This window comes from Lobosporangium transversale, assembly GCF_002105155.1.
Source record: "Lobosporangium transversale strain NRRL 3116 chromosome Unknown BCR41scaffold_41, whole genome shotgun sequence".
Lineage (NCBI taxonomy): Eukaryota > Fungi > Mortierellomycota > Mortierellomycetes > Mortierellales > Mortierellaceae > Lobosporangium > Lobosporangium transversale.
The window spans coordinates 1-21,746 of NW_019029019.1; the positions used below are offsets into that span (position 1 = coordinate 1).

Here is a 21,746-nt window from a genome sequence, read left to right on the forward strand (position 1 = left end):
AACGGCCTGGGTGTGAAAACCAGTGGTATGGAACAGGACAACAGGACAACAGGATCCTCGTCCACTTCCAACCGTGAGATCCCTACTTCAGCATCACCTTCCTCCTCATTCTTTTCTTTGCCAAGCTCATTCTCGTTAGCATCGCTCTTGCCCTCTTCCGCTTCTTCTTCAGCCTCTACAGAAGGATCTGGATTCTTTTCTGGAGTTGGCAGTGAAAGTGCAAGGGCTGCAACGGCTCCTAGTGCTGGTATTGGATCTACCAACATGAGTGAGATTGAGTCGCTGTTGCTTCGGTCCATGCCCATGTTTGGCAACTTGGTCTCGAGGGATTAAGGAAACGAAAAAAAAAAAAAAAAAAAAAAAAAAATAGTATTGTTTATTTTTTATTTATTCTTTAGTGCTCTGTTCTGTATAATATAGTTTTATCGACCTATCTATCCTCTTTGTATATAGTTTCTTTTATTTCTGGAATGAAAAAGTCGATGAAAATTGTCTTTGTTTTTTTTTTTTTTTTTTTTTATTGTATGGACATGTTAAGGTTGTCAACTATCGATAGTTTTTTTTTTTTTATTTTTATTTTTTTTATTTTTTTTTTTTTTTAGCAATGCAAAAATCAGTTTTTAAATAAGTTGTATCGGTTTTTCTTATTTTGAATATGTAAACACATTCATGTTTATTACTTACAATGGATAATGAATGCTAAAAACTATGTAACTACATGTATATATACAATAGAGACCGAATTACTCTTCTTTTTTTTTTTTTTTTTTTTTTGCAAAAAAAAAAAAAAAAAAAAAAAAATGGGAATTGCTTTAAGGAGCCCAGGTCTCACGGTGGAAGTCTGCGGACCAGTCGGCTTTCTTGACTTGCTTCTCAATCATATCGACGAAGCCATCAGGACCACCTCCAAAGACAGAGACCAAGCCCTGACCCTTGGCCTTGGAACCAACACCGGCATCGACGAAGCCCTGGATGACCTTCTTGACATCAAGGCGGCCACGGGAGTAGACGACATCACCCTCATCCCAGTTACCGTCCTCAGTGGCCAAGCGTTCGTCTTCAGTAGCAAAGTCAGGGTATGGCAAGCCCTTCTCAACATCCTTACCACGGCGGCTGAGCATGACACGGGCGGACCAGACAGCCAAGTAACCAATGATGGAGGCCACAACGATCTGGATCGTACCAGGGATCAAGGCATAGGTCCAGCGGCAGTTGGCACTAACATAGGTTCCACGAAGCTTGGTGGTTGGGCACCAGTTCGAAGGACCCTCCCAGGCAACAGTACGGGCGATGCACCAACCAGCCAGAGGGACAAGGATGATAAAGGCAGTGACAGCAAGATCGAGCTTCGCCCACTTGGTCGCAACAGAGACAGAGTTGCGGGCCTGGAACGTAGGAAGGGGTTGGTCGTGGTAAGTCATGGCACGGGTAGGGGAAGTAGCAATAGGCTCATCAGCCTCAGCAGCCTTCTCGGCAGCAGCCAACTGAGCCTTTTCAGAGCTGGAGCCAGAAGCCTTGGTTGGTTCGGGTTCCTCAGTAATGACCTCAAGATTAACAACGGTGTGGACTGAGCCGGATCGACGGACAGAAGAGTCAGTGCTGCTGGCACCTGATTCGTCGGATGAGACAGCAGTCAGAGCAGATTCAGGAACAGGAGACTTTTCCTTCTCCCTTTCGTTCTCGGCCACAATCGTGCGACCGGAAAGAGCACGCTTCAATATGGTACCGGTACGCTTAAGGCTTGCGAAGCGCTTCTTCTTCTTCTCGGGTCTCTTATTCTTGAGAGTGACTTGGATATCATTCTTGATCACATGTGCGTGTGCACCCATCAGGGTCTTGGGCTTATCAGGACGGGAGACATAGATCTCAACATGCAACCAGGAAGTGAAGCGAGGGTCACGTGTGATCTGATGCAAGAACGAACCATAGGCGTGGAGCTCACTGCGGGTACGGAATGTGCAAATCAAGTGAAGTTGGGTGCGGAGAGGTTCATTTGAAGCAGCGATCTGGGCAGCGATGGCTTTGATCAAGGCCATAAAGGTTGTGATGGCAGCACCAGCAACAAAGATGATCATAGTCTCAGACTTGAGGTAGTCATGGCGGCGGTCACCAAAGACACCGTCGACATTCGCCCTGACGCGGATACGCTTATCCTCATTACCACAGAGACGAGCAAGTGCGTGGGTCCAGCTGAGTTTCGAGTCTTCGAAGGTACGGATGAACAAAGTCATGGAGTAAGGGTCCTCAGGCCAGTATGAGGCGATGGTGAAGGGATGGTAAAGAGTTCCGATCTGGGGGATCTGAACTGCAATGTAATCGCCAGGGTAGTAGGGTTTCATGGGTTCGGGTGAAGTGAAGGTCAAGCGAATGATATCAGCATCAGCATTGAGGGAGCAAGTGGCCTCGGGCTCGACAGTGCGGGCCATCATCATCTTGGGGACGAAGCGATCGACCAAAAAGAGGACGATGGTGGGCAAGAGGTAGTACCAGAGCATGGGGCTGGGGTAGTGGGTCACCATGCCGACAAAGAAAACAGCGGTCATGAAACGATGCGAGCTCAAGAAAAGCAAGTAGCAGCGTCTACGGACCTGGGGGATTGCGCCAAGACCAAGAAAACAGACAGCGCCCTTTATGATATAGTATTACAAAAAGAATTGATGAAAAAAAAAAAAAAAAAAAAGATTAATATGTGGGCAGTAATTTGGAGTGGCTGAGTAAACCAGGGGTGGGTGATCAAAAAGGGGGAAGTAGACTTACATAGGCGAACACACCCATCATATTCATAGTACCGCGATTGCGATCATAAAAGTTGATGTCACTCTGGAGTTTGCCCTCGTTACCAAGGTAAGTGATGTATCCGATTGCGTGGATGGTGCTCCAGCCAACGATGGCAGCACCCAACCATCTGTGAAGAGGGATGATTTCTGAGTAGGTGAAGCCAATGGCATGAAGCATAGAGCGACGGAGGACCAAGAACAAGATCATGCCGCAGCATGCAACGATAGTATAGCCACTGGCATTACCAATCATACCTGTTCAATATGACAAGTGAGAAGGAATGTGAGTAAAAAAGGAAGGGCTTTAAATGCATGGGAAAAGGGTTCACAAGAGGGGGAAAAAAAAAAAAAAAAAAAAAAAACTTACGACCAACACCGCTAACCACTCCAAAGCGTGCAACCATGTTTCCGGTGCCATAGACCATTGGGACGATGAAGAAGGTTAAATTCAGGAGCACAACAACAAGGACCATGATCCAGTACTTGACAGTGTAGCCCCACCAGATATGACGCTCCCAAAGGGAGATCTTTTGGTTGACAGAGGCAGGGGCAGTAACTTTGGCGATACTGTGTTGGAATTCACGCTCGGCGCGGTAGTAGTGACCCCAGATGGTGGCGAAATGGCCCAAAACTGAAGGAGCAATGCAAAGACCAAGTACATAGTAATCACGTTGGTTATAAAAGTAATTGGGACCGATCTTGGTGTGCCATGTCAATTCATAATCAACAAAGTTGTAGCCAATTGGGATTAGGATACAGATGAGGATGAAGATAAAGAAGGGGTTGAGGAGATGGGGACGCTTGAATGTGAACGCCATGGTGTGGAAAGGAGACTATATCGGCGCCGATAGGGTAATGAAGAAAAGAGAAACGACGGCTGTAATTAGAGGAGACTAAAAAAGGTCAACACTGGCCGAGACAGAAAGGAAAAGTAAAAAAGAGAGAGATATAGAAAAGTAAAAGAGATTATGCGTATATGACGAGAGTGGACGAAGGATGATGAAAGGTAGAGGAGAGGAGATGAATGATAGAGGGTAAATGGTCAGAAGAGACTTTAGTCTTCAAGAGCCAATGTTGAGTGATGAGCTGGAATGAAGGATGGAGGAGGAGGGGGGGGGGGGGGGGGATGGTCAAGAAACGGAGGCCTTTTATATCAGATCATTGCAAGATGGATCGAGTTTATGAGGGTGGACAAGGTAAGGGCTGGGCCATACCCGATAATCCGTATCAACATAACAGGATCGAGCAAGGAGGAGACCGAAAACCCCGAGATACTCAGCAACGCGAATGACAGCGACGACAGAAGCAACAGGGACCAAAACAAAGAAGGAAAACAGATGGGGATGGATGGAGCATCATGAGATTGAAGGGAGAGCGAGGGTCCAATTGAATTGAGTATTGAATGATGATTCACAGACCATGGACATGGTTTTTTTTCAATTGATTGTGCGTACTGATTAGTATATATATGTATATATATAATATAATATATGTATTATATATTTTCCTATCAACGACAGTTGCTTTCCCAAGAGAGTAAAGAGAGAGAGAGTAGTGAATGTCTAATTGAAAGATAAATGAATGGAGTGACGAAAGAGGAATGGAGGGACAGATTGTATGCAAGTGCGCGTGAGTAATGAGTAATCTACTGTAATCTGATGAATAGCTTTTTGAATTATTGAGTTGTAAGGACTGAATTACGCATCTCACCCTGAGATTAAGAGCAGTATGCATGCGAAAGAGAGAGTTAATAGAGATCATTGATCCTTGCCTTGCAACTATATAACAATTATAATATTAGATACATGTAAGTGTATAATATGAATGTAAACATCACAAAAGAGTGGTCTGAGTGAACTGTTTTATATATATATATAACTGTAACTGTTTATATTGTATATATATATATTGTATATAGGGGCATTAGAATGCAATTGAATGAGTGCTGATATATAGATGTGTTTACATCGATGGATGTTGATGCTGATTTCTTTTTTATTGATGCCACGATGTGCAATGATATAAATTAAGGTTCACATTCAACATTCAATTGAATTGACATTTTATTCTGCATTTACATTTACATTTACATTTACATTTACATTTACATTTACATTTACATTTACATTTACATTTACATTTACATTTACATTTTAGATAGACAGAATATATACATTTATACATTTGCATTTACTTATATTTATTAAAAAGTCCTTAAAATATAAAATATATATATATATATATATATATCGTTTCTCTCTTTTTGGCTCGAGTGTTCTCAATCGCTTGATCGTGTCCGGAGGTGTCCGTGACCCGAAGGGCCCAGGCTCAGTTTTTTTTTTTTTTTTTTTTTTTTTTCTTATTCTCTCGATGAAATCTTTTCACTTTTACTTTACTCCAATCCCCTACTGTCTGCCCTTAACCACCCGCTCTCTTTTTAGTTTTCATCTTTTTTGTCCGCCCTCCTCCCCTGGCTGGTAGCTAAAAGAGTCCGGTTGCATCATCTAAAGTTCATTGAGTTGACTTTACAAAGTTCATTATCAAATCCATACGTTATGATAGGATAGCTAATGGGCCAATGATGAGGTAGTAAGGAAGGATTGAAGGTGGGAATGCACATGTAGGGGTAAGGGGACAGAGAACAGAGAGTGACTGACTTCTAATTCAGTTTACTGTTCATGTAAAGTAAGAAATAAGAAAAAATAAAAAATAAAAAAAAAAAAAAAAAAAGATTACATATGTGGTTCTGGAGTGTGTCTCTAAATGACAAATATGGGATGAGCATTGACAGACACGGGTATTGATGTGCCTGTGGACAATGCTTTTTCTTTTTTCAATGGTCAAAATAAAAAATAAAAATTTTTTTTGCGCGTGTTAAAGCGAAGAGAAAAAAAAAATCTTTTGAAACTGATCCAATGAGATGAGAGAATGAGTAATATCAGATCCTGAATGGCCTTTCCAAATTCGACCTTTTTGTGTTATCAGATGGAAACAAACATGGACACACATACCCCCAATGCTCATTTTTTTTTTTATTTCCCTCAACGGGACACATGTATACACACACACATCTTTTTTTAATGACCCCGGGGCAAGAAGGAAAAAAAATAAATAAATAAATAATAAGGTACACACCAGAGTAGTGGACTTTGAATCATCTCTTTTTTCATTTTCGTAGGACAAAAGAGTAATAAAGACAAGCATATACACTTTTATGTACAAATCGCTCACTCTTTCACTCCTCTTACATTTCTCTCTTTCTTTTTACTTGGATTGAGCGTCTAGGTTAAATAAAACGCACTGACTTTTAAAAAATAAAATAGTTCAGTCATATCCCTAACCTAGCCTAGCCTAGTCTAGCCTTTACACCCGACCGATCAGAAAAAAAAAAAAAAAAAAAAAAGGTTCGTTTAAGCATGGATCGGGCGGTCTGGCCTGGCTTTGGATTTTTTTTTTTTTTTTTTTTTTTTTTTACGTATTTAGTCACAATTGGCGCGTGGAACCCTTTTTCGGGTACCTGCTCCCTATGCGGAAATCGAAAACATTCACAGGCGACCCGGTCAATCAGTCCCCTCTCCTCCTCCTTTTGGTTGATAAAAAATTTTCTTTCAGATAGAAAAAAAAAAAAAAAAAATCTGATAAGGGATAAAAGGTAAACCTTTTTTTAATTCATGGTCGGGCTGCCATTGGGTTAAAGAGAGCCATTGTTTTCCCCGATCGCTCTTTTTTTTTTTTTTTTTCTTTTTTCTTTTCTCTACTTCTTTGGACTCGATAGTTCTCGAGCATCTTCTTGTTGCTCTCTGAAATAAAGAAATAAAGAAACAAAGAAAAGTTTTTTTCTGATCTGATAAAAAAAAAAAGAAAAAAAAAAAAAACGGCAGAGCCGCATCTGCGAAAAAAAAAAAAAAAAAAAAAAAGCCTAGCCTCCAACCTAATGCAAGTTCTTTATTTTTTTTTTTTTCATTGTTTGTGCTGTCATCACTTCCTTCTTCTTCTTTTGCTCTGGCTGAGATATATACCTTTATGGTTTTAGGTAGTGAAAACAGATCGAAGCGAAACGACAAGCGATCCGAAAAGATAAGGCAAGCCCTAGCGAGCTTTAACATTAAATTATTATTATTATTATTATTTTATACATGTATAAATTTTCTCAAGGTTGAGCGGAGAGAAAGAAAAGGTTAGAACAAGGCGGAGGTGTAAATGCAATGATGATGTTAATGGTGATGATGTTAATAATGCAAGGTTGTGGATACGTCCGTTTTAGATGAACTGCACTCAAAAGGTCTCTGTCTAGTATAGGTCCCATCTCTCTCCATCTGATACATTGTATAGAGCATCTATGAAACGGATCCCTCTTTTCCCCATCCTTTATGCATTAATTTTTTTTTTAGTCTTTGCATCGTTAATAGAAGATAGCAAAGATATATAGCAAACCAAGTTTTCTTTTATTTAACGAGTGTGTATGTGTGTGTGTGTGTGTGTGCGTGTTTTTTTTTTTGTTATTCGCACAGCATATCTGAGTTTCTGAACGGTCCTACACACAAGTCCATATCGCATCTTTTTCTTAAAAAGTACTTTTTTTTCCGTATACGATTAGAGGAGGAGAGATATTCAGCCCATACTTTTTTTTTTTTTTTTTTTTTTTTTTTTTTTTTTTCTTCTCTTTCCCTTCCATCTATGTTTTTGAATTCTTGGAAGAAAACAAGAAAACAAGAAAAACAAAACAAATGATCGCAACTTTCTTAAACTGTTTAAGCTAGTCGCATATTACCTATACACGTACATGTACAAAGGGATATTGCGAACACAAAGGAAATCTACTATTATTCCATCTTTTTTTTTTTTTTTTTTTTTTTTGTTTTTTTTGTTTTGACAGAAGCCTAGAACGTGTTTTTTTCTATTTCCTATTTTGTATCTATTCTGTTCTAATAAGGGATCTTCTTTCCCCTTCAAATCTCGGAATCCCACAGTTGGAGGCTGCAGGGTACAGATGCATGGTAGCACAGCATAGACCGACTCTATGCAGCTCATGTACATGTATATATATACTGTATAATGTCATGTATATTATACACGAACATCTCCCCTTTCCCCCGCCCTTTTTTTTTTTTTTTTTTTTTTTTTCTTTTTTCTTTACACGTAATGTAGATGAACATTTTACTGTTCTATTTTATAATGTAAAATAAAAATAAAAAATAAAAAATAAAAAATATATATATATAAAAATGAAAAAGAAATAGATCGGACCACAAGGACATTGGTGTAATTATATATGTACTTGCTATTTAGTTGATGAGATCGTTGGTTCGGACGCAGGATCTGACTTTGGTCAACTTTTATTTATTCGTAACTCGTAACTCGTAACTCGGAATGAGGAAAAAAGAAAAAAGAAAAAAAAAAAAAGATGTGTTCTATAGTTACACATCCATCTCTCTAGGCAATGTATTATATAGACGCGAAAGGACAGTTGATAGTGTATATATATATATAATATGTAAAAGATAATAGATTTTGGTAGACGTGTAAACCTGTATCTTGTTCTTTTATTGAATATATATAATATATACTTTAAAAATTACACTTTGGAAGGATAGAGAGACCCGAATCTATCGAAAAGAATAAAACTGATAGATCATGCAATTTAAAAAAAAAAAAAAAAAAAGAAAAAGAAAAAGTCGATACTTTTTATATGTATTATAAATCGACTAATGTTGCATATAGCACATAAACAAGACGCGACTCTAGTTGCTCTAGAAATCCGTAAACTTGAGACTTTCTAGGGCCTTCGTAGGCTATGATCACGTTTTTTTTATTTTTTATTTTCATCCGACATAGGATTGGTCCAAGAGAGAGAGAGATCACTCTGTCGTAGTAAAAGCGTAGATGTGTAGAAAACAAAACAAATGCAAATGCAAAAGCAAAAAAAAAAGAGAACTTGAATAACATAGCATAGTATATACAAATATATACTACATGTTATCTATTTTATCTATATATGTATGCTCCATAGTCATGCCTTGTCCTTCACAGGCCTAGATTGGCTTCTTTTTTTTTTTTATGTGGCATTTAATATTTGGTATTAAGGATATAAAACTAAGATATAGGATGTTTACACTCCTCGTAAGTGGTTATCCATAAACTGATCAAAAAGTCGATAACAATGTTTGAACTATATATATATACTAATATATAATAATGTATAATAACAATGATAATATATAATAATAAGCAGATATGCAATTTCTCCAACAAAGACGTGTTTTTTGGAGACAGCTGACTTGAGTCGAGTTATCTATGACAAACATTGTCCAAAAAGAAAAAAAAAGAAAAACATGTAATAATGATCTAGAGCCATTCTATGCTCCTTTTGCTTTACCAATTGCAATTGCATAGAACGTCTTTGTTACTTGTGGCACGGATCGACAATTTATTTTTTTTAAAAAAAAAGGAAGGGAGAAAGGAAAGGAAGAAAGGGAGAAAAAAAAAAAAAAAAAAAAAAAAAAGCCAAAGAATGAATCGAGTATGCACTCTAAGATTCTAGAACAGGACAATGAGCGAGTAGACCATTGTCAATCGATCATAAAGTTATCGATCACGCCGCGCTATTGCTTTTTTTTTTTTTTTTTACCTCGTGTTTATGGCCTTACTTTTTTTTTATTTTTTTTTTACGCAAGATGACAAAACTGTGTTCTAATTCAATAAGGGTCCTCTTTAGAAAAAAAAAAAAAAAAAAAAAAAAAAAAAATCCCCATGTCCGTGGAATGAAGGGAGCAAATAAAAAAAAGGTTTTTGGGGTGTATGTGTATGTGTAAAAAGGAGAATAGTAATAACAAGAAAAAAAAAAAAAAAAAAAAAAAAAAAAAGAGTTGTGGATAATCGGATAAGGATGGATTAGTTCGCCAATGACGCGTCGCGATTTCTTTTGATGACATTTCATTCATGCATGTGCAGCCCATTATCAGCTCATTGATATCGATGAGACGGTGGGACAAAAAACAAAAAGAAAAAAAAAAAAAAAAAAAAAAAGAAAAACGAGAACAAAGGAGAGAGAGAGAGAGAGAGGAGGAAGAGGAGAATTAGCTTTGTGAGCCCTGGCGTCCATTTTATGGCGCTGCGTTCAGCAGCTTTTACTTTGGATGTTCTGTAGTACTTGATTACATGCTATTCTGCATCGATGTGCGAATATGTGCGTAAATATATTATCAATCTGTGTCTCTCTCTCTCTCTCTCTTTCTCTTTCTTCTTTTTTTTTTTTTTTTGTTCTGGCTGTTTCTATGCATGATACAAAATAAAAGACGTAAAAGGAATGTATGTCTGTATGTCTGTATAGTTGTATATTACATTATACGCAAACATTCGTTCGTGTCAAAAGATGAACGATCAAGGTTATCTTCTGCGCCTTAACCCTTGTTTCCTATGGGTCGGATGCTTTTTGTTCATGATGATCATATGGATTACATATTACGTTTGATTTGTCAATTGTCTGTCTCCTTTGTTGTTGTTGTTGTTTTTTTTATTGTTATTATTATCTTTTTTTTTTTTTTTTCAGCTGTGTCTTTTGTCTTTCCAGGTTAACGGCGCAGGTCGTATGATAAATTGAAGTGTAATTGGCAGAGAGAATTAAGGATGTTGGTGTATCATGTACTTTGTAGTCATCATTGCATTATAGTGCTCTATTGCTTTCTTCTTGTCCTTCCTATTGCTTCGATTGCAAAGTTGTTACGTTGGAGAATATAGAGGAAAAGAAAATAAATGCAGACGCGTACTATATGATTCTTTCTTTTCTTCTAGCTAAAATTCCCTGCCGAAATAATTCGTTTCTTTTTTTTTAATTTCTACACAAACGACTATACACCTGCATAGCATACAAGGATAATGCATTCTCCTAGGGATCTGCTCCTTTCCTTGACTCTTAATTGCGTTAATGGCAATAAACTCAAATCTGATATCTCTTTGGTATACACAATATATATATTCAATAAAAAGTATTCAAATGTATATAAATGTATATATTGTTTATTGTTGTTGTATTGAGAACTTGTAACTTGTACTGCGACTAAAGTACCTATCCTGTACATGCGCATCTTTTTTTTTTGTTTTTTCCATGTCCATGCCTTTTTTCTTTTTTAGACATCATGCTTTCCAAACATGGTACATATCAGATCATGACCTAGACGGTTGTGGTATTTATTCGTACATGTAAAAAAAAAAAAAAAACCACATGCATGAGTTTACTGGATGACTTTTTTTTTTTTTTTTTGGCCTTGCCAAAAAAGTAGCACCATCTCCGAACTGAGCTCTTTTTTTTTTTTTTTTTTTTTTTTTTTGTTTCTTCACATCCTCTGCTTTTTCTTTTTTGTTTTCTGTACCCACAAAGCCGAATGCATCTTCATCTGATATTTCTCATCTGATATTTCTCATCTGATATTTCTCATCTGATATTTCCCATCTGATATTTCTCATCTGATATTTCATTTCTCTGTAGTTATATATTAATCTATACCTTTGTAAAGGAACTGAATAATAATAATAATAGTAATAAAAAATATTTTATCCTTCACTGTTTTAGTTTCCAGACCTATCTTTTGCCCGCTATTTTGCTTTCTTTTTTTCGTCCGACGAGTTGAAAGGAATCCTCCAACTCAGCTTGCATTGAACTATAATGAATATCCCACGCCTCATAGAGCAAAAAAAAGAATGAAAGAAAGAAAGAAAGAAAGAAGAAAGAAAAGAAGAGAAAGGAAAGGTATTAGAAGAAGATGCAGAGTGGATGCATTGCTGCTTCATTCCTTTCATCTGATAATGTATATAATACATGGATGGCATCCATTGGTGCTAAATAACTGTGCTACCCGCATCGCGCCATTTTTCTTTATTGTTGTTGACAACAAAGAAATCCTTGGCTAGTATATATATACTTATTATTATTAAGGCCAGTTGGTCATTACTAATAGAAAACATATTATATATATAATATATTATGTTATATATACATCTTGTTCGGAAAATGATGAACTAATATGGCTCTTGACTCTTGGCTCTCGACGCCCGGTGCATTCGCGACATGCGCGAATAATGAGATGGAAAAACAATGATGCAGGTGCTATGCCCATGTTTTTTTTTTTTTTTTTTTTTTTAATGGTCCTTTTTTGGATTCGGAAATCCGAGATGACTTTTTTTTTTTTTTTTTTTTTTTTTTTTTTCTTTTCCTTACTATTGGTCTATATTGCAAAAAAAAAAAAAAAAAAAAAAAACGATCGGAAGCGTCATTGTACAGCAGCAATGAGTATACTTTATGAGTATATAGTATGAGTAGATGAATTGCATTTATATTTGTATACTGGTGTATTACAATAACCGGCTGTAACCAAGAAGTAGAGTCCAATATGTATTACAGATGTATAGTATATATATATAACAATAAAATATAAATGCGTAAGGAGCTAAAATGTCCACGGCTCATTTTTCGAGAAAAAAAAAAAAAAAAAAAAAAAAAAACGTACACGGATGTGTGTGTGTGGCATGAGTACAAATAACAACAATGCAGCATGCAGGTGTTGTTGATGTTGGCCTCGGAGATGAAATACATATTGAAAAGGATTTTTTTTACAATAGTGTTTGTGTTATACTCTGTGTATAGAAAATGTTTAGAGACTTTCTTTATGCTAATGGAGATGGCGCATCTAGATTGAGTCGAACTTCAGTCTACTGTACCTTTCGGGGAAAGGGGGAGAAGGTTTAGGAACGCCTTTTCCAGCATCTGCATCGGACTCATCTTTCCTTTTTCGAAAAAGAAAAAAAAAACCACTTTAACAACCTAATCAACTTAAACAACCTAAACAACCTAAACAAGATAAGGACATGGTAATGTTTACTCTGTCCCAAAGAAGACCGAAATCTGTTTTTTTTTGGCGTAATTCGTCTCTTTGACCCTAAGAAGAGATAAGAGCTCCCTTATTTGTCAATGAAGATAACCACGTTTTCAAAGATTGTGGTCTAGTATTTATTCTAGCACTATAGGAATTATAGTAAGAAAGTAATACGCGTATCAAATGTTTTTATTTTTTATTTTTTTTAATCCGCCCTAGTCGTGGTCTCTAGGCTTGATCTTGCTCTGTTCTCGCGTCTTCAGGCACACATTTGTTCCATATGCACGATGGTATTAATCGACTCCACATTCTAATGAGCAGGTTCTCGAAATAGGGTCTTCTGCATACGATCGATGATATAAGAAGGAGCATGCAGCTGTACAGTGGCAGTGTAAGGACAACATAGGCAATTCTGAACGACCATGGTCCTTGGCCTAAGGATCCTGTCAGTCCTAATGCCTTCATCAAAGGCTTAACAACCAACATGGTAGATGACCCTGTAACTGAAAACACGATCTAAATATTGAGACGTGGGAAGAAGAAGAAGAAGAAGAAGAAGAAGAAGAAGAAGAGGAAGAGGAAGAAAGAGGAAAAAAAAAAAAAAGTGAAGGGGAATTAGGATTAATGAGCGCAATAAAGTAAAAATGCCTTTATAACTTTTTCTTTCCTTTTGAGATTCTTCTTACAAAGATAATAATCCATTCTATCCACCAGTTGGCACTGAATCGATAACGGACCATGGCACGATGGTGCTGTAGACGCTCGTCCCTCGGCTTGGGAGCATGGGTAGCAGTACCAGGGGTGACTCTAGGACCATCTTGATCATGAATATTCACAATAGTTGCAGTAGGAGCAGCATGGTTTACATCATGTCCCTGTTGTGGCTGCAGAAGGGGTTCAGCTTCTTGTCTAGTTGCTTGCGACATTTTGTTTTTTTTTTTTTTGAATTAGATTCTAGCAATGGTGATGAGCAGGTGAGGGTGTGAATGTGAACTGTGCACATCATGCAGTTACTCACACTAACAGTGTACATGTCCCATCTGCAATAAAGAAAAAAAAAAATTGAAACGTGACACGTTTGGTTTTTCCCAATCGCGCGTTTTTTTTAAATTTGAAATTTCGATCTGATAAAGCATTCTAGGGGGGAGGAAGGGAAATGACGGAGAGAAGCGGAAAGGAGAAACTTTTTTGCTCAGTGCTCATCTCTGAGCAAAAAGATCGGTCCATTTAAACTCGTAACTAATCGGTCCAAATGCAACAAGAAAAAAAAAGGGCAAATGTATATATTCATGTATACATGTACTTTCCATCTCTCTTTTTCTCTCTTTTCTTTTGAAGATCCCTTGGATAGCTTTATTAATTATATAATTTTTTTTTTTTTTTTTTTTTTTTTTAAAAAAAAAAGAGCTGTTATGGAGAAAAGTCTTCAATTATGCACCAAAGTGTAAATAAATATATATACTGTATATGTATATGCAGACATGCAGCACCGAAAGATCAGTGCATCTTGAATGAAAAGGTGCTAGATTCGACCCCAATGGTCTTTTTTTTTTTTTTTTTTTTTTTTTTTCTTAATCCGCGTGGCATTGTTGGCCAGGACTGGACTGTTTGAGAAACGCCTTGTTTTAGTCTGTGATGCAGAGTAAATGACGCTGAGTAAGAAGGAAAAGGAAGCATCTATCTATCAGATGAAAGAAAAAAAAAAGGTCCAACAGACTAGATGGAATACTTTCAAGAAAAGTTTTGCTGAGTTTAGTATCATTTTGGATGTATGTGCGTGAGTTTTTCTTTTTTTTTTTTTTGGCTTTACTATCTTGTCGTGTGTATTGGCGGAGTAAATAAAAAGAGACTAGATCTGGTTACCCTCTGTAATATATACATGTGCAGTATACAAATATGTGTGTACCTTTTGTCTCTTTAGTCAAAAGATGATGACAACCTGACCCGAGTCAAACTTATCAGATTCTGGCAATCCTGTGCCAGCATCTTATCAGATTTTTTTTTTTTTTTTTCCCAAGACGTTGTGATCTAGCCTCTTCAAGTAGAAGGAGAGAAAGAAAAGAGGACTAGACTGTATGTAATTCTGTCAGTTTTCACCTGAAAGGGGAGGAGGGGGCTAAAGGTCTAGTGCGGTCCGTGGCAATCCACATGCTTGGATGGTCCAAAAGAAGAAGGACTGAGTTCTCAAATTGTACGCCTGTGAATATTTTTGGAAGTGTCCAGCGGGCCTTCATCTCTTGTCTTTTAAGGTTAATGTTATGCAATGCTGTATGTATATATTTGTACAAGCACTATTCAATAGCAAATTCAACTGTTGTGGATGCAAGTGTTACCTCGACCTGTTCCCCATGCAAAACAGGAACCATCGCTACAAGGACAAAAGTTTTTTTTTTTTTTTTTTTTTTTTTTTCTTGGTCTTCATCGATACGGAAGGAAAAAAAAAAAAAGAAAAAAAAAAAGAAAAAGAAAAAGAGAAAAAGCTCCCTAGAGATAGGCTGACCACCACCTGGTACGAGATGTCCTCCGCGCTTCAAAGGATTGAACTATATAAGAAAGGAGCTGCACAACACAATAAAATGAGCTCTAGATAAGTATGCAGTACGACGCGACCTCTGATTCTGCTTTGTCCTCTATCATCACTCCACCTGTGCCTTCTTCAAGTCTTTTCATTCCTTTCTCTCTCTCTCTCTCCTTCTCCTTCTCTTTCTCTTTCTCTTTCTCTTTCTCAGCCACTTCTTGATGTCTGACAAATTCATATTCACTTGTCTGCATTGTCCGTGGAGCATTTCTCTCTTTCTCTCCCTCTCTCTGCGCCTTTTTGTGTGAGCAAGTAGAGGGTACAAAGCAAATGTTGGACAAAGCAAAGCCCTCTGTTCCGTGGACAAACATTAGTCCAGCATAACAGGGTCCTCATGCTCTTTTTTATCTTTTTTTTTTTTTTTTTTTTTTCCCTTCTGACCAGCTTTCTTGCTTGCGCCTTTACTTTACTTTCCTATGACCTCTTACTTTACTCTCTTATCGTACCATCAAACCATCAATGATCACATCATCACTGCATGACAATATCAATCCGCATGTTTATGTTGTTGATTTGTTTTTTTTTTTTTTTTCTTTTAACTTCATTATCTTTATTATCGTGAGCCAATCTTTCAAATCCCTTGCGACCGATTTCTGAGAATTTCATTTTTTTTTTTTTTTTTTTTTTTTTGTTTACATGTACAATAATCATCATTCGTTCAAAAGAAAAAGAAAAAGAAAAAGAAAAAGAAAAAAGGCCTCCTCACTTTCTTTCTTTTTTTTCTTTATCAAAAAAACATGGTTTAGATCAAGGCGATATCACGCAACTGTGTTGAAAAGGGAGTTTAGATACATACAATACTGTTCACACGACAATGGAGAGGAGAGGAGAAGGGGGGAGGAATATCTTTCATCGATATGCATGATAACGCATAATTAGTTGACTCCAATACATTGACATCAATTGCGATAATGGGCAACAACAAACAAACAACAAAAAAAAAAAAAAAACAACAACAACAACATGCAGTACATGTATATAGTCTACACGGACAAAGAGAAAAGAATGAACCATTTAGTCTACATGTACATATTGAAGACAAAAGAAAAAAAAAAAAAGAGGAACGAAACGTAATGGACGATGAGGACACACATGTCGTTAATTTATTTGGATAGATTAAATGATCCCAATTACAAATACGTTGTTCCTTTTATGGGTGTTGTTCACCCCACAGCGACTGCACTGGTAAGAGTCAGGAGCAGACCGTGTCGATTCTTTGATCGAGGATTTTTTATAAGCAGAAAATCGGTTATTACGATTATTCTTGCTTCTAAGAGGCCCTACAGTGGTAGAGTCCTGTGGAGACTTCTGCTCCTTTTGTGCTCGGAGAGCAGAAGTGGGACCGCTTAGATCGCTAAGAATCTTAACAAAGTCCCTGATGGAGATGAACTTCTTCACCATCCTTCCTTTGAGGGTGTAGAGACGACTCACCATTACGTTGTGTGTCTCCGAGTCTATCGCGGATGTGAGTAAACCAAGTACCATCTCATTGTCATCCTTAATGCCATAAACCCTTACCTCTTTTGAAAATCTTATGGCGAATTGCTGGAAGGTCTCCGTTCTTTTCCGTCCTGTCTCCAGCATCTGTTTCATCTCAGTGGTGCGTTCTTGCTCATTGAGCGAAGTACTCAGGAACAGTATTTCACATTTTTCCCAGGTGAGCTCGTGTGCCTCGTGCTTCTTCATTTCGCGCATGAATAATTCTTTATGATGTTCGCTCACTATAAGGAGCTGGAGGTATCGACTGCACAGCTTCTCAAATCGATCTTTGCCTAGTAGCGCGGAAAGATAGTTTTTTAGTCGATCAAGAAACGTACGGGCATTTGAGTCTTCATAGAAACGCGGCATGTCATCCGTGACCTTGAGGGTGACCTCATTGCTGCCAGAACTGTGGGTTGTTTTGGATGGAGTTGCATAGAGTGCCAACACCTCCCTCTCAGTATCTTGCAACAATGAAATCTTGTACGAAACAGCGTCGAGCTCAGCTTGGGTTTTTTTTTTTTTTTTTTTTTTTTTTTTCCAGAACTTGCTTATTGTTGCTGGGCGCTAAAGGGTCGGCGGAGCGTGCCAACTGACTGGCAATGGCTCTCTTTCTTAACACCAGGGCCTTGTGTTCGGCGAGGAGTTGCAGGAGCAGTTCTTCGTCGCTGAGAGGACTGCTGGGGATGACCTGCTCTTCTTCAAGCAAGTCATCAATATTCATGTCTTGTTCAAGATCGGTCAGAACATAATCATCCTTTCGTTCATTATTCTTGGACGGTATCATGCGGACGGACTGGCCAGAAGTAATGGTGTTTGTATTGGAGGAGAACATGTTTTTTTGTGTGTGTGTGTATGTGTAGTGCTGCGAGAACTGAATGTGGATCGCAGCACCACATTGTCCGAGTATTTATTCATTCATTTTCTACATATAAAATTGATATCCCAATGTAAATTATATTATCCTTTTGTACGTGTACATTTGTACGTGTGATCAGATATGCAATAAGCAACAACTCTCTCCCTCCTCGAGGAGAACGAAGCATGAGTTCGTGGTTCAGGTACAGAGCATATGAGGCTGTGCTGAAAAAGAAAAAAAAAAATGCTGATTGCTTAGAGACCATTATTTCTCCCTCTCTCTTCTCTTTTTTTTTTTTTTTTTTTTTTTTTTAGACCACATGCAGGAAGAGACATTGATGATTGGTTGGAGATCGTGACGCTTCAAGTCACCACTGCAATTCGCAAAATGTTAATTGGTCGAGTAAGATCATGTGGATTAGTAATGTCAGGAACGAATGAGAATGAAGAAAAAGATGTTGATGGATGGATGGATGATTGTGGACATAAATTGTTTGCCATTCAGTTTTCATCCCTCCATTCCTCATTTCACTACTCTCACACTTTTCGACCAAACTTCAAGAGACCTCATATTTTCGTTGACACCTCCCGTATTAATACATTGATGTATTTGCGGATTGAGATTCAAGATGGCCCAACAGGTCGCCTCACCTCACACTCTAAATGGACCACTCTCAATGCTGCTCGAAAATCTCGGATGCTGCTTCATTAATCGGGCGCTGCTCGATTTATGGGGACTTGGATTCGCGCCTTGTGCTTGCTGAGATAGAGTTCTTGCTTATTGCCTAAACTCTGCCTTTCCTCAACCCACCCTGCGTCCATTCTCCAGCGAGCGTACACACCAAGCTTGGCGGGCGCTAGGATGACATACTCTTTCAAATTGTCGTTTCTAGAATCTGGCTAAACTATCTAACGGCAACATCAACGAATCCAAGGCCAACCAAATCGGTCAAAGCTATAGCAAATATAATCCCACGGAGCTAAGTGACATTTATAGAGCAATGATGCCATACTAGCTCCCAATGTAAATACTCTGCGTTCAAAAGCATGTAAAAAGTAAAGTAAGACAAGAAGAAGTCTAGATGAGTTCTATTTATAAATACTGGGATTGTCCATTTGTCTAATTTACGGTATTGATGATCCTTGTTCGTCGTAACTTGAAGGTGATAGTTCGGAGCAATTAACATTTCCACACAGGCAAAGGTCTTACTATTTGGGATCCATAGCGACCCTTGTTTCTTGTCCTTGTAACACCCAAGAGTATTGAACCATTCAACCTTCAGGCTAGCTTCGATATCGATGGTTATTTCAGTATTGTCATCAAAGTTCCTAGCCTTAAAGCAGCGATTATCTTCTGTCGGATAATGGTGAAGAAGACAGCTGATGTAATATAGTGAACCCTTATTTTGTTCAAAGTTTTGAAGTATCTTCAATGGGTTCATGAGCTTGTCAAGGGCTTCATTAACGCGCTCAAGTGCACTGCTTTCTGCTTTTGCTCTCGCTTCATTTTTACAACGATCCTCTGGGGAGTCCACCAATCATCTCATACAGGAGTTCCATAAGATCTTCCGGGACCTTATGAAAGGTTTCAACCTTGTCTCTGCATTATTTCAGCTCATCTAGATCCCACGGTGCCATGTAGTATTTCCATGGGACTTCCTCCTCGATTTCTTGATACAGATTGTTGTCAGAATTAAAAGTTTTTGGAGACACTGAAAAGATAGTCCTGGCAGTCAAGAGCCTTGGTGCTGGTGGGCTGTTGACTAGGAATCAAGTATTAGGTAGCCACAGGAAAGAGGTTTGAAATCCTCTATGATCCCACCGAAAGCATAGCACATTGGGTCTTCCTTTTGCTGGATGATAATAATACGTGGGTCTTCCAGGTACTCCTATTCGAACCATTCGAATCGAATTTCACTGCTATCGAATTCGATTCGTTTTCGAATAGATATCTAAATTCGAACCATTCGATACTCAAACCATTCGATACTCAAACCATTCAAACCATTCGCGTCATTCGGATCACTCGAACTATTCGAATCGATCCAGGATAGGGCTTATTCGAAGCCATTCGAATTCGATTTGTTCGAATCGAATAGGAGCACTGGTCTTCCTCACTGCTAATGGCAAGCATTCGGATGGCAAAGTATACGAGAAAGGATGATTTTCCTATACCGACTGTCCTTGTGAGAACCATTTGGGGGTCTTCGGCCTTTATATCTCTGTCTACACCAAACTTCTTGATGTTCTCATCGTAGAGTTCTTTGAAAGCTGATCTTACGTACAAATCTGGCATCTTGAGCATAGGAAATCTTATCCCCAAAGGGCTGGATATCACGTCGATTTCTTGAAATGATGCGTTTTGGAGAGAGGTGGCCATTTGGGGTATTGAATAGTAGTGGTCTTCCTCTCTCACCATGATGCCAACATTTTTAAGTATTGAAACCAGCTCTTTACTCATAAGGGCACGGAGACGTGGGGCGCCGTTTATTAAACCCTTTTGGGTAAGTCCTGCCGCATTAATTGCCTCCATTAGCTGATCTCGGCCTCTTTTTTTGAGATGATATCCAAGGTCGCCCTCGGTTAAATAGCGTAGCCGAGACACATCTCTCCAATAACAAATAAAAAAACTCAATTGCAACCATACCTTGCTGTGGTGGCTTGACAAAAGCATGGATAGTTTCCTCTGGAAGTTCAGAATTAAATATGTCCCCAAGCTTCTTTGGCGCGGGTGTGAGAGCCTCGTTCGACACGATTTCTGACTCAACGACGCAGTTCAGAATCAGCAGCAGTGAGATGGCGCTTTGTTCGTTGTGGTTGTTGGTTTTCTCTTTTTCGTTTATTGAGTGTGGAGGTATCCTCAGGCTTATTTGTAGTCGTTTTTTTTTTTTTTTTTTTTTTTTTGTGCTTGGCTCCTTGTGGAATCATTTCAAGCCATTCTTTTTTGTACTAGGTTTCTTGTAGTGACCATTGTTAATTAAGATAAGTGAGAAAATGAGAAAGGCAAAAAAAAGGAAGGGAAAAATAATGAATGAAAGCTTGGAAAGAGGAAGAGAGGAAGAAGAAGAAGAAAGGGATGCGACTAAAAAGCAAGTGAGTGCATAAATGAAGTTAAAGAAAGTTGGACCATGCCATTTTCTTGATCATTGCGACGTCAAAGCCAGCCATATCTTTTAGGAAAGAGGGGTTCCCAATAGTTTCGTGTAAAGAAAAGGGGAGCCATGCCACGATAGATATTTAGCCAGGTGCTAGGACGACAATTATATTATAGAAAGAATTTGTCGTCCTAGTACCCGCCAAGCCTGGTGCGTGCACAGATCCTCTCTGCACCGCTAGGTTGGTGATAAGCTTAGAAAAAGTGAGAAAAAAAAAGAGACCAGTGATTTGGGTGTGTGTAGTTATAAACATACCCAGCAGCCACACAGAGAACGACCGTGGAACGAGCAAATTTGCCCCTTTAGCTTTCATCAACTCATGCAGGCCAGGTCCAGTTCCTACAAGAAGAAAACAGCCAGCTATTGGATTCTTGCCACCCATGTGAAGCCACAGTTATGGTGCATAGGAGCAACGTCGGTGTTCCGGCCTCCCGATTTGCATACCAAGGATGACCAATCAGCAGTATAAAACAACTAGCAATAACCAAGCAAAAACAAGCCAGCAAAAATCAATCAATAAAAATCAATCAGTAGAAAAATCATTAGAATCCATTTATCAAGCTTTGTCATCGCGATGCTACCACGGCCATCTTTAAAAGGCCTCCGCCCCTCTGCGCATTTCCCAATTCACCTTCTTCTACCCAGATTAAAGATAAACAAGCGTCTATCTTTATTATTCTCTAGCTCCATCTTGGTTTCTTTATGCTGAGGTATGTTGCCGAGTCAGCCTCCATACTGATCTAAAAAATGTTTTGAAAAAAAAAAAAAAAAAAAACGGTGGGAAGTGCCTTGCGCATATGGCATCTCAAATGTGGCCTAGAAAGTTTAAACTCATCAGGATGGCAGCAAGAACTGTGAGGGGTTTCCGCGTTCGCCTCGCGAAGCGCTCGAGAAAGCAATTATTGGGGAGATCGACTCTCCCTTCACACCTTCACAAGTTTGTAAGTAAAAGGATCTTAGTTTTCATATGCTCGAGCAATGCCATTCTTCTGTCTATGGAAACTTAGACTAACTTCAACTTGTACATGTA

At 38.4% G+C, this 21,746-nt stretch overlaps 5 protein-coding genes across 5 annotated transcripts; all 5 read right to left on the reverse strand.

The window, feature by feature from the left end:
• Window positions 1-633: 633 nt before the first annotated feature.
• Window positions 634-3,894, reverse strand: BCR41DRAFT_159137 (hypothetical protein). The gene is made up of 4 exons (XM_022019642.1): window positions 3,279-3,894; window positions 3,145-3,225; window positions 2,758-3,032; window positions 634-2,627 (listed from the first exon to the last, which is right to left on the reverse strand). The coding sequence occupies exons 1-4, from the start codon at window positions 3,436-3,438 to the stop codon at window positions 813-815; spliced, it is 2,331 nt and encodes a 776-aa protein (XP_021877981.1). The 5' UTR covers window positions 3,439-3,894; the 3' UTR covers window positions 634-812.
• An 8,774-nt stretch (window positions 3,895-12,668) lies between these two features.
• Window positions 12,669-13,666, reverse strand: BCR41DRAFT_388853 (hypothetical protein). The gene is made up of 2 exons (XM_022028049.1): window positions 13,333-13,666; window positions 12,669-13,162 (listed from the first exon to the last, which is right to left on the reverse strand). Exons 1-2 carry the CDS (start codon window positions 13,570-13,572, stop codon window positions 12,875-12,877), a joined length of 528 nt encoding a protein of 175 aa, XP_021877982.1. The 5' UTR covers window positions 13,573-13,666; the 3' UTR covers window positions 12,669-12,874.
• Window positions 13,667-16,276: 2,610 nt separating this feature from the next.
• On the reverse strand, window positions 16,277-17,045 carry BCR41DRAFT_360063 (hypothetical protein). Its single transcript, XM_022025298.1, has one exon. It carries the CDS (start codon window positions 16,917-16,919, stop codon window positions 16,341-16,343), a length of 579 nt encoding a protein of 192 aa, XP_021877983.1. The 5' UTR covers window positions 16,920-17,045; the 3' UTR covers window positions 16,277-16,340.
• A 1,362-nt stretch (window positions 17,046-18,407) lies between these two features.
• BCR41DRAFT_159233 (hypothetical protein) lies at window positions 18,408-19,282 on the reverse strand. Its single transcript, XM_022019643.1, has one exon. The coding sequence runs from the start codon at window positions 19,001-19,003 to the stop codon at window positions 18,542-18,544; it is 462 nt and encodes a 153-aa protein (XP_021877984.1). The 5' UTR covers window positions 19,004-19,282; the 3' UTR covers window positions 18,408-18,541.
• BCR41DRAFT_424752 (hypothetical protein) lies at window positions 18,676-21,098 on the reverse strand (the record flags this gene model as incomplete). The annotated part of the gene is made up of 4 exons (XM_022030485.1): window positions 18,676-19,324; window positions 19,737-20,108; window positions 20,209-20,319; window positions 20,972-21,098. The coding sequence occupies 4 exons, from the start codon at window positions 21,096-21,098 to the stop codon at window positions 19,167-19,169; spliced, it is 768 nt and encodes a 255-aa protein (XP_021877985.1). The 3' UTR covers window positions 18,676-19,166.
• Between the last annotated feature and the right edge of the window lie 648 nt (window positions 21,099-21,746).